Source organism: Scleropages formosus, chromosome 18, assembly GCF_900964775.1.
Source record: "Scleropages formosus chromosome 18, fSclFor1.1, whole genome shotgun sequence".
Classification (NCBI taxonomy): Eukaryota; Metazoa; Chordata; class Actinopteri; order Osteoglossiformes; family Osteoglossidae; genus Scleropages; species Scleropages formosus.
This window is the reverse complement of record NC_041823.1, coordinates 3,350,732-3,362,768: the sequence shown is the minus strand read 5'-3', so window position 1 is coordinate 3,362,768 and position 12,037 is coordinate 3,350,732. Positions and strand designations below refer to the sequence as shown.

Genomic DNA, 12,037 nt, shown 5'->3' with positions numbered 1-12,037 from the left:
CGCAAGCTGTGTCCATAATCCTGTGTCTAAAGCTTTTTGCCCGTTGCTGCACTTTCATTTATGGCCAGTCCATAAATAATAAGCCAATAATGTAAATGGAAAACACCCCAGCTGTCGCGCTGCTCTGGAACGCTTTGCTAACGGCAGCATCTCTTTTAACAAGATCGCTGCTGACTGAAGCGACGCTCCCACTCCCGACTGGTTTCAGGTCACGCATCAGTCATTTCATCCAGCAGTACAACAGCTGTGTTCGGCCCCATGTCAGTCCCCTGGGGGGTGGGGGTTGGACCATATCCTGTTTTCATCCAAGTACATGTGCATGATGGTAGTGTAGTGGTTCAAGCCGCTGCCTTTAGATGCAAAGGTTTCAGGTTTGAATCCTACATCCACCTCTAGTACCCTTGAGCAAGGTACTTACGTTAAGTTGCTTCTGTAAAAATTGCCCAGCTGGGTAAATCTAAGTAACTTCGGAGGAAAGTGTCATAAATGTGGGTGTGTGTAATTCTGAGTCGCCTCGGAGCTGCTGGAGCAGCGCAGGAAGGTGAGAGGGGCACGCGTCGTTAACAAAGTCGTCAGTCAATGTAGCTCTCGTCTGTTACTGACAAAATGAATATTGTATTAAGAGGGAAGCAGGGATTACACTTTTCTTTTGTTTTTTTTTTTTTTGTGCCTATAGAAACACGGTCTAACTTGTACCTGGATAGGATCCTCCCTAAGGTCTCCTGAGAACCTCAATATGCAAACGTTTTGTGGCGGCAGTAGCTTCCCCTCCTCATTCCCCCCACCCACATGTTTCTCCGAAACCATTTACACACACCAGGCTGGAGAAAACGGCAAATATGTGATTAAAAACTGTACACGCGCTGCTCCAGACACACGTCTCGTAACACAGCCGAGGGTTCGAACCCCTCTATCTACCAGCATTTAAGTGTATAATCGCTCTCGTTTTGTTTTCCGTTATTCTGTTTGGAATATTCTGGAAACCTGGAAACAGCAGCAGTCCTGACAGTCCAACATATTGTGCATATTTCTATAACATTTAGGACACTTCCCTCCAAAGTGACTCATAATGTTGATCTACCTACAATTATTTACCTATTTATTCAGCTGGGTCATTTTTACTGGAGCAGTTCAGGGTAAGTACCTTGCTCAAGGGTACTACAGCCACAGGTGGGCATCAAACCTGCAACCTTTAGATGCAAAGGCTGTAGCTGTGATGACTACACTACCAGCTGTCCTCACATTGTTTGGACCTTCTGTTAAATGGTGTAAAACAGTACTCAGGTGGGAAAAAAATACCTTCTGTAGGTACTTTCTACATTTACATGTACATTTATTCATTTAGCAGACACTTTTCTCCAAAGTGACGAACATCTCATAGAAAATACAGTGTGTTCATTACATTAGGAGAAATAGACATAAATGCAGGTGTGTGATTCTTAAGTGCAGTTAGTTTCCTTCACCATATACACCGACGTTCATCACACAGGTAGCTGCATAAAACTTTACCAGAACATCGACGATTCCTGATCACCTTCTTAGTTTTTTTTTTTTTTAGATAGAAAAACATTTACGTTACATTGCAGGAGTGGCTCAGTAAAGGACTGATCTGAGCATCATCATGAACATTTACACCTTACATGAACTTAAGAGATGATGGGCGAAGTGAGTGTGGAAGAGGTGAGCTTTAAGACCCTTTTTAGATGTGGGCAGAGATTCAGCAGTTTTGAGGGAGAGGGGAAGGTCATTCCACCACAATGGAGCCTGAACCAAGTACCTCTGTGCTTTACCTCTTGTCTGTGGGACCACCAAGTGGGCAGATGTGGAAGAGCGAAGGGGTCTGGTTGGGGTGTAGCAGATGATCAAGTCCTGTAGGTATCTGGGAGCAGTTCTGTTGATGCTTTTTTAGGCCATAACCAGGATCTTAAATTTGATCTGGGCAGCTATAGGAAGCCAGTGCAGAGATGTGAAAGCTGTACGAACGACCTGACAGTTCCACTAGGATTATAGTAAATATGAAACCGTAGTAATTCTGTACAAAACACTGCCATGTCAATACGAATTCTGCAAATGTTGAGAACCATTAAATTCTCTCATTAAAATGACAAGGAAGAAAAAAACAGCTCAGTTGTGATGCTTAAAAATACAATATTGAAACTGGAGAATTTTGTTTGGAGAATTGAATTTCATCGCTGGACACAAAATTGAAATCAATGAACAGAAAGAAAAGAAAATGATAGACAGAAATGTCACGTAAGACACAAAATGATAGAATAAATATGTGTTTATCTGACACTTTTCCCATTTGTACAGGTGGGTAATTTTACTGGAGTAATTCAGGGCAAGTACCTTGTGCAAGAGTACTACAAACTAGAAACGGGATTTGAACCCACAACCTTTGGATCCAAAGACAGCAGCTGTAATTAGTACACTGTCTGGCCACTCATGCATGCATGCAGAGTGTTGGGGGGACATTTCTGGGGTCCCGGATCCATCAAGCAGCTCGACCCTCCCTGACATGTCATGACCCCCCCAACCCCAAGCTCCTGGTTCTGTCCTCCCACGTGGGAAGATCTTGGGTAAAAAGATGGTGCGACTCCACTAAAATGACACATAAAAAATGGCTCCAGGTTCCAGTAACATTATATTTTAATATTCATAATGGTGATTGAAGGCAGGGGGGGGCTTTGTGAATGGGTAACTTCATTACCATGTTACCATAGTCACCCCTATCCGTCTAGCTGGAGAGTAACACCCCCGCCCCCCCATTGCCTCCACCTCAATTTTACACACACACACACACATTTTCTGAACCGCTTGTCCCATACAGGGTCACGGAGCCTACCCGGCAACACAGGGCATAAGGCTGGAGGGGGAGGGGACACACCCAGGACAGGACGCTAGTCTGTCGCAAGGCACCCCAAGCGGGACTTGAACCCCAGACCTACCAGAGAGCAGGACCCAGTCCAACCCACCGTGCCCCTGCCGATTTTACACCCATCAGCGCTAATACAGGAAGACACCCTGGTGGAGGGGCTGTGCCTGTCACTCCGCCAGGAGGAGGCGCTGTTCTCGGGGAGGGTACAAAGCTGGGAGAGCCCCTCCCCCCGCATGGGGGTGTACTCTGCGGAACACCGCTGAAGTAGTAGAGTGCATATAAATTCACACTTTTTAAGGAAAATATAGTAAATGCTATTTTGAGTGTGTGTGTCCATCTGATTCCATCTCTTCATGCAGTTTCAGTTGAGCACATTGGTTACTGCGGTCAAATGAGTGGATGAAGTATGTAAGTACAGTACGCCATGAGAGCCAGGAGCAGATGTGGGGCAGCAAAGGTCACCGAGGCTCTACAGGGTCACCAGACAGAAGCTTTTTTCGTACCACAGGAAGAATTTTATTGTCCCAAAAGAAAAACACAACACATGGGTGACAAACATTTAACAGTTCATGATATTCCATTATTATACAGTTGATTCAAAGTCCTATTTTCATCAATGTCATTCATTTACCTTCCCCACCCAAGGATTCAATGGAAATTCCCCTCCTGGGACCAGATGCTGTATCTCCACAGCTGCAGCTTTAGATCCTTAACCGCTTTTGCCTCCACATCTCCTCATGAGCCATTGATTCATGAAATAGATGAACCCCCATGTCACAGGTCTGGTTCAGCAGCATGTCATGCTGAGTAAAAACTGAAAGCCCCTCCTAGATGAAAATCATCCGTTTTGGGCACAAAGGGAGATGTTTGGCTGCGGAGCAGCAGGACCATCATGCCGTGCGCGCGCGCCTTTCTCCTCTAATTGCTTAATTAAGAGGACGACTCTGCTGCCCCCTAGAGCTCAATCAGTGCGTCAACACGGAATGTACACAGTACAGTAGGGCGAGTGCGCGCGCCTGTAAGCAAGTGACAAATGGAATATTATTTTAAACATTAATACAACCCGTCAGAGAAGGACAAACGAATACAAAACATTTACGAAAAAAGTCAGACCTACGCTCGTATAATATTTTTAATTTCTTTATCCGTTTTAGCCAAAGTTCTGGCGTGCACTGTGATCAATAGGAATAAAAACGGACATTGTATTATGCTGCAAACAACAAATTACTGAACCCTCCATTAATCAGTTCAAATTATGCCAACAGTTGCTTTTAATGACGATTCCTCTTGAAAGCCAACAGTTTAGAGTGGATGCAGTCACGCTATTTCCTTTCCGGGGAACTCCCACGTGCTATACGCATTATTATTATTATTATTATTATGTTATATTAGTATGTAATTGTAATATATAAGATGTAAATGAATTATATTTTATTATGTTCTCCCCGTGTCTACGTGGGTTTCCGCTGACTGCTCTGGTTTCCTCCCACACTCCAAAGACATGTTGTTCAGGTTCCCCATAGTGTGTGAGTGACAGAGAGAGAGTGTGTGTGTCTTCCACTGATGTATGGATGAGTGACCCAGTGTAAGTAGTGTATCTAGCAGTGTAAGTCACCGCGGTGAATAGGGTGTGCGGGCTGATAACACTACGTAGAGTTCATTGGAAGTCGCTTTGGAGAAAAGCGTCTGCTGAATAAATAAATAAATGCAAATGAGGAACTTTACACCGATCCGTCCGTTCGTACGTCCTCAAGGTAAGTCGCGTGCAGCGGCGGGATTCGAGCACAACCACTGCGCCCCCTGCCGGCCACGCTCGCATCGCGGACACTGAAGGCGGCGGCGCGCCTACTAGGTCTTGGAGACGCTCCTTGCGCGGAGGGGCGCGAGAAGCTGCTGCGCGCGCTGCCGGAACTTCTGGTCCCGGATGCTGTAGACGAGCGCGTTGCAGCAGCTGTTGGTGGTCAGGGTCCAGAAGGCGAAGAAGGAGAAGTTGCACCACTCGTTGCCCAGCACGTTGCCCACGACGAACACGGCGATCGGGCTGAAGGAGGCGGCGAAGGCGAGCGTGAGCGCGCCGATGGTCTTGGCCGCCTTCACGTCCGAGAACGCGGGTCCGGCGACGCGCCGCGCCGCGTCCGCCTCGGCCAGGCGCTGCCGTCGCTTGGAGTGCTGCCGGATGCTGGAGAGCGAGAGCGCGTTCACGGCCACCGTGCCCCCCAGCAGCGCGAAGTCGAACGCGGGGAAGAGCAGCAGGATGTTCCAGGAGGCGCCCGGCGACGCGCGCCGCGCGTAATTGCACATCCTGCTGCACGCGTTGTACTCGAGCGCGACGCCGTCGCTGTGCAGCATCGGCGACACGGCGAGCACGAGGCTGCCGAGCCACGAGGCCACGATGAGGATGCTCGTCCTCTTCCTGGTGAGGACCGCCCCCTTGTGCAGCGGCCGGAGGACGGCGATGCTGCGCTCGATGCTCAGCAGGAAGATGGTGCTGATGGACACGAGCGTGCACGCGGCGAACACGGGGCCCGCGAAGGCGCACGGGTGCAGCGGCGCGCGCCGCGAGTCGCTCCTCGTCCACTCGGGCTCGGACTGCACCAGGATGGACGTCTCCGCGTACACGGACAGGGGCACCACGAAGACGCCCACGGACAGGTCGGCCACGGCCAGCGACGCTTTCAGGTAGCCGTGCGGCGTGCGGAAGTGCTTCGTGCCCAGGATGACCGCCAGGGTCACGGCGTTGCCCAGGAGGATGGCGAGGATGAGCAGCACCATGAAGAGCAGCACCAGAACTTTGTTGGTGAGGGTGCAGCAGCACACGGTGCAGGGGGTCTCCGGCGCGCCTTCCGGCATCCTCGCCCGGCGTGGGTGGGGTGGGGTGGATGGGCTGAGAGCGGGTGAACTACCTGTCGGCCGGCATCGCCCCGCCCCCCCCGTAAGGCGCCCAAGCGAAACCCCGCGCGGACCAGCAGCCCTTCGGCAGAGGAGCGTGGAGGGTCAACGGAGAGATGGTTCCCTGGAGCTTTTCTGTTCTGGGGGGGGCAACGTTTCAACATTTCATTTTCTTTCATTTCATTTCATTTCACAGAGCGCTGAAGAAGGGCGTTACAGGGTAACATGATACAGTGTCACATGGAATGTTAGTGTTGCGCGGTAAAAATACAGTGTAACAGGGGAGTCACGGGCGTGTCCGAGTCAAACACTCTCGCCAACCACTAATTCGTGGAGAATAGTGATACATATATTAATGGAACAGAAAGGGTTAAGGGCAAAAAGGACATTATTAGTAAACCAGAAGAAGAGGAAGGACGCAGCTGTACCTCGTCCCACAGACCGCGGTCTGACTCCAAGTGTCCAGTTTTCCAGCTGTGGCGATGAGATGTTCTCCTGCACGTTGCTTATTCAATGTCCTGACCACGAACGCGCGCCTCGCGGAGCTCTCCAGGTGGTCTCCGTCGCTTCTCCAAACGGGAGACCGACGGCGCGCCCCCCTGCCTGCGCGCTCATGTGACAGAGGCAGCAAATCGGCGGCGCCTCCGCTTCGGAGACCTTCGGAGACCCTTCCTTTCCCTTCCAGCTGTTGCTTTCCAGAAAAAAAAAAAAAAACCTCTTTCTTTGCAGTGTGTCCCCTCTTTCCGTTGCCAGTCGCACGTGAATCCCCCGAGCGCACGGTGGCGCAGCGGGTGACTTTACCGCCCCGGACCCGCACCCTCAGTCGCAGCCGTGTTCTCCCCCAGCCCAAAAGTACACGTGGCTCGTGAGTGTTTCTCTCAGTGTGTTTGTGTCAGCATCTGTGTGAGCCTTTCAGTCTGTGTGTGTGTGTGTGTGTGTGTGTGTGTGCGCGTGCGTGCGCGCGGTGCCACTCCCTCTACACGGAATGACATCTTCTTTCAAGGTACCGTACCCTGTTTTAGACCCAACACAGCCTTCAGATCACCACATCCCTTAGGGGAGAACTGCTTCCTGAACATACGTGATATTAAATATTAAAAAATGGACCCCTGCACATGTTCCTGCCCACACACAGATGTTTCATGTCTCATTATGAAGAACTGAAAATACTGCAGGCTGTACTTATATTTACCTGATTCTTTTCTCCAAAGCAAATTACATCGTTTTACCCTTTTATGCAGCTGGACATTTTTTTTCACCAGAGCAGTTTTAGAGTAAATACCTCCCTCAAGGGTACAACACCAGGAGTGAGATTAACCAACTGTACGAATGGGTAAATAAAAGTAAAAATCTAACAGTAAAGCATTTTTGATAATAATAATAATAAGAAAAATTAAACAGGACGGTATGGTGGCACGGCGCATAGAGCCTGAGCTGTTCGGACATAGGTTTTTACCAGACTCAGTTTGTGTGTTTTTCCCGTGTCTTCTGGGCGCTCTGGTTTCCTCCCACAGTCCAAAGGCACGCCGTTCAGCTGAACTGGTGATGCTAAATTGCCTGTAGTGTGTGAATGGGTGAGTGTGTGTAGCTACTCTGCGATGGACTAGTACCCTGTCTGGGGTGTAACTCCCCCTCAGCCTTGTGCTGACTGTGACTCAGGGATAGGCTTCAGACCATCGCGACCCTGCTCAGTGGGTGAAACTGAGTGAGTAGTAAAAAAGAACAACATTAAGATGCTTTGGTTAAAAGTGTCATCTACAGTACACACATTTTTAATATCTTGTGGATCAAAGGGTATTCAGAGAAACTATGCGTTTATGATATAAATCTTAAAGGGGAAGTACAGTTACTATGCTAAACATGGTACAGTACTGTATTTTCTGAACTGTGTCCTGAAATAATAATTCCTATTTCTGCTTTTGCCTTTGGAACAACGTCTCTGCAAGTTGTGCTCGGACTGGTCCTTGTCGGCCGAGACGTGGCGGAGTCGTTACAGGTACGAAGGATCATTGTATTCAGAAGAAAAGGAACATCTTTAATAAGAGAGACTCCTCGATTCGGAATTTGTTAACCCTTCGGGAATCCCGCAGAATTAAGCTGTTTTAATGAATCATAATGAGGTTATAGTGATTTAACACGCGACTCGGGTTCAAGTGGCACGAAAGAGGGGAGCAAAATATCTCTGCTTAAAAGCCTCATTAGAAGCTGGTCAATTTCCTGGAAAAATGACACTGATTAATCAATGACTTGGTGACATGGCACTAATAACTAGGGTCTATTCACTGTTTAAACTTACAAAACCAAACTTTGTACCAAGGGCATATTTAATGCAGAAGTTCCATCTCTACTTATTTCTTTCATGGTTTCCAGCAGAGATCTCACACATCACCTGGATACAGGTGTGAAGGTGGATGCCACGGGGCGGTACGAAGTGATGCACTGTGGGAAAACACCGATTGCTGCGGACAGCATGGTAACGCTGCAGTAATGTAGATGCTTTCTGACTGATTGAATGGAGGAGGTGCAGCAAGTGGTGTAATGATCACATCTGTTGCTTTGTAAGCAGAAGGTTCTTGGTTCAAATCCCCTTCCTGCTGCAGTACCCTTGATCAAGGTACTTACCCTGAGGTGAAACAGTAAAAGTTACCCAGCTCTGTAAATGGGTGGATTATTCTAGAGCCGTCTCACTGGAGAAAAGCATCAGATGAAAAGATATATGACATGTGGTCATGTAACAGTCCTGAGACACTGAAATCTCACCGATCTCTGCTTTGTCCTGCAGATGGATGAGTGTCTCTGGAGAATGGTACCGGAGTTTGGACTCTACAGTGATGTCTTAGTTTTTACCGCGTTTCCCGCTCACCTGTAAGGCAGCCCCCGGTGACATGATGGTTGTGTCAAGCATGGCCATCTTCTCGCAGGTTCCTTCCAGAGCTGATGCTCAGCAGAGTCGGGAGGATGGGCTGCGCAGGCGCTGTGCTCCCATATTCTCAGGGCCGAAACATAGGAAGGGCGTCGGACGCCTCCTTTTCTGCCCGTCTTGAAAAAAGCCCCTGAGCAGCGATCCCCCGACCTTCACCAGCCTCCGCTCCACACTCACAGTATCTGCTCTATGTTCACTCCCAGGTCTTTGGAGACACAATGAAGGGATGGGGGGGGGGGCACTTGCTTTTACCAATCAGAACACATCAGCCTGTTGGAACTCATCTTTTCCCAGGCAATTCAAGGTTCTCCAGAGTCTCAATAATGAGGCATTTATATTACATTTACATTTATTTATTTATCAGACACTTTTGCCCAAAGCAACTGCCAGTGAACCCTTATGTAGTGTTATCAGCCCACACACCTTATTCACCACGGTGAATTACACTGCTAGATACACTACTTACACTGGGTCACTCATCCATACATCAGTGGAACACACACTCCCTCTCTGTTACTCACACACTGTGGGTGAACCTGAAAAGCATGTCTTCTGAGTGTGGGAGGAAACCAGAGGAAACCCACGCAGACACGGGGAAGAACATGCAAACTCCACACAGACTGAGTGGGGATCGAACCCACATCCTCTTGCTCCAGCCAGGCGCTGTGAGACAACAGCGCTACTTGCTGTGCCGCTGTGCCTCTGTGCCACTGTGCCACCCATAAAAATAAAAGCATAAAAAGGTTTATTGTATTTCTGCAGGGGGGTGTGGTGGCACAGTGGGTTGGACCGGGTCCTGCTCTCCAGTGGGTCTGGGGTTCAAGTCTTGCTTGGGGTGCCTTGCGATGGACTGGCGTCCCGTCCTGGGTGTGTCCCCTCCCCCTCCAGCCTTACGCCCTGAGTTGCCGGGTTAGGCTCTGGTTCCCTGCGACCCCGTGTGGGACAAGCGGTTTAGAAAGTGTGTGTGTGTGTGTGTGTGTGTGTATTTCTGCAGAATGTCACCAGATGTTGTCCACTGCAGGTGTTCACAGCTGCCTGTCTCTTCACCATCCTTTTACCCTCCCAAAACCTTGCTTATCCACCTGCCTGCCTAGGAAGGACTGCATCCAATCCCAGCAAGAGGAGCTGAGCGGGTACACACACACACACACACACACACACCAAAGCATTATAGAAAAGTGAGAAGTACATCACAGTAATACAATAAAGAGTAAATAACAGTGAAACTGTAAGAAGGAAGTACACTTCCACTCGAACGAGACCTTTAACGTCCCCTTCTTGCTGGGGGTCTTATCTCAGTGGGACACACATCCTCCACCCCCCCACAACCCTGTGTCAGCTTTCAAGAGCGATGACCCTCGTGACCCCTGTGTTCTGCAACATAATGGTATGAAACATGGTAAAATACACAGAATACACTGAAAGTACACTAAATGGCAGGTTCCAGTTACATTAACGTTCATATTCCAAAAGAACACAAAATAATGATCTACGCTCATGGAATAAACAGTTAAAGGATTGAAGAGAGACGTTTCAAGGGTTTGTTAGGGACCAAGTTCATAGTAAAGATACTGGTATCTTCTCACAAGAGACTGGCAGAAGAAACAGAAATCAGTTAATAAATAAACTGCATTGAAAATCAATTTCCTCTAGGAATTTTCCAGAATTTCTGCACAGCTTCACCAAGATCTTGACTTCTTCTAATGTTCTGGGGCCAAGACTTTGGTCACTCTTTGCTGTGGAAATTATTTGTGGAACCGTGGCTAATGGACAGCGGAGACGCCGAGGGCATCAAAAAAATGAACGTGATTAAACTTTAATGCGCATGAAGTTTAATCGGCGGTTGCTTAATCTCAGCTTGTAGCTTGTTGCCATGGTAACACTGTGCCGCTGCGCTTATTCGTAATTGTCTGAATTCATTTAGACTTTCTGCTCAGAACCATTTGTTTGTTTAATCTTTATTCACATTAGACTATTATGATAAATATTATTTATGTGCAAAATTATTTTAATTCCACTATAGAACATAGTGATGTTCATCCTTCCATTATCAATAAGTAATCATCAATGGGGGGGGGGGTCTAAAGTCAATCCTGGAACCAGAGGGTGTGAGGCAGAGACACTCGGGACAGGACGCTAGTCCATCACAAGGTAACCTCTCTCTCACACACACACACACACACACACAGTGGCTCATTTCGAGTCACCAGTTCATTTGGAACACATTCCTTTGGACAAAATCATCCTGATCATCATCATGATGTTTTTTTGTGGGACAAAACCCACACAGACTGGGTGAGATTCGAACCCCTGTCCAAACCCGAAGGCCAGGAGCTGTAAGGCAGCAGAGCTACCTGCTGCACCACCATGCTGCAATAACACAGCGTTAGGAGAGGAGGAACAGGAGAAGCATGGATCACAAAGAGGCAGGGAAGGAGCTAGAAAAACAGTTCCTATTATACACACATTTGCGGTTTACTTGTGTGTGTGTGTGTGTGTGTGTGGAGTTCTCATTCACAGGCCTCGCAATTTGCTTCGCCTGTAAAGCAGGATGAGTCTCCTTGTTTCTTCCAAAGTCACCAGAAATTAGCATCTGAAAGCCGAGCGAAACAGCGAGACCCCCCCCCCACACACCCACCCAACACCGAACACACCGATGACACCGAAAACACGTCACGGGCATCCTTGGAAGCCGGACAGCACTATCCTCATCACGCCGGCTGGTCCGCAAACGCCGGAGCCAAACCGGGAAAATGGCGCGATGTTTGCGATCGCAGGAATAATTACTATGATTTACCACGCTACTGCCCACACACACGAGAAACAAAGCCGGGGATGTATATCTGATGTAAAAATGCGGTCGGGGAACCGTTCCAGTGGCGGCACGAGCGGCGCAGGCCTCAGCGTACACAGAGCCGTGGCAGCACCCGCTGTGAGCCCAAGTCTTGGCACATGGTTTTGGCACCAGATGGACGACTCTGGATCAGCGCTGTAAATTCACAGCCTTTCCTGCATTTTACGCTGTTCTTACCATCCTCGACGTGCTCTCTGTTTGACCAGCGTTGACCCCACGGCTCTACACGAACATGTCCGCTTATTCATTTTTTTCCAAAGTAACATACATCTCAGACAACAATACCACAGCGCATCACACCAACAGATAGAGATATCCGGAAGCATTTGTCTCATACCACGGTAAAAACCAATACACATTTCATGAATTGCTGCACATAGGGATGTTTTTTTTTTTAATTTCTGAACAGATAACAAGCATGCACACGTTTTTGGAGCACACAGGAGATCAGCGGAGAGAGGAAAAGCTAAAAAGAGGTGAGTTTGGAGAGCCT

At 48.5% G+C, this 12,037-nt stretch overlaps 1 protein-coding gene across 1 annotated transcript; it reads right to left on the bottom strand.

The window, feature by feature from the left end:
• Positions 1-4,726: 4,726 nt before the first annotated feature.
• Positions 4,727-5,728, bottom strand: LOC108940569 (beta-1 adrenergic receptor). Its single transcript, XM_018762814.2, has one exon. It carries the CDS (start codon positions 5,726-5,728, stop codon positions 4,727-4,729), a length of 1,002 nt encoding a protein of 333 aa, XP_018618330.2.
• Between the last annotated feature and the right edge of the window lie 6,309 nt (positions 5,729-12,037).

Coding starts and splice junctions, on each gene's coding strand:
- LOC108940569 (XM_018762814.2), bottom strand. CDS start 5,728: ATGCCGGAAGGCGCGCCGGAGACCCCCTGCACCGTGTGCTGCTGCACC.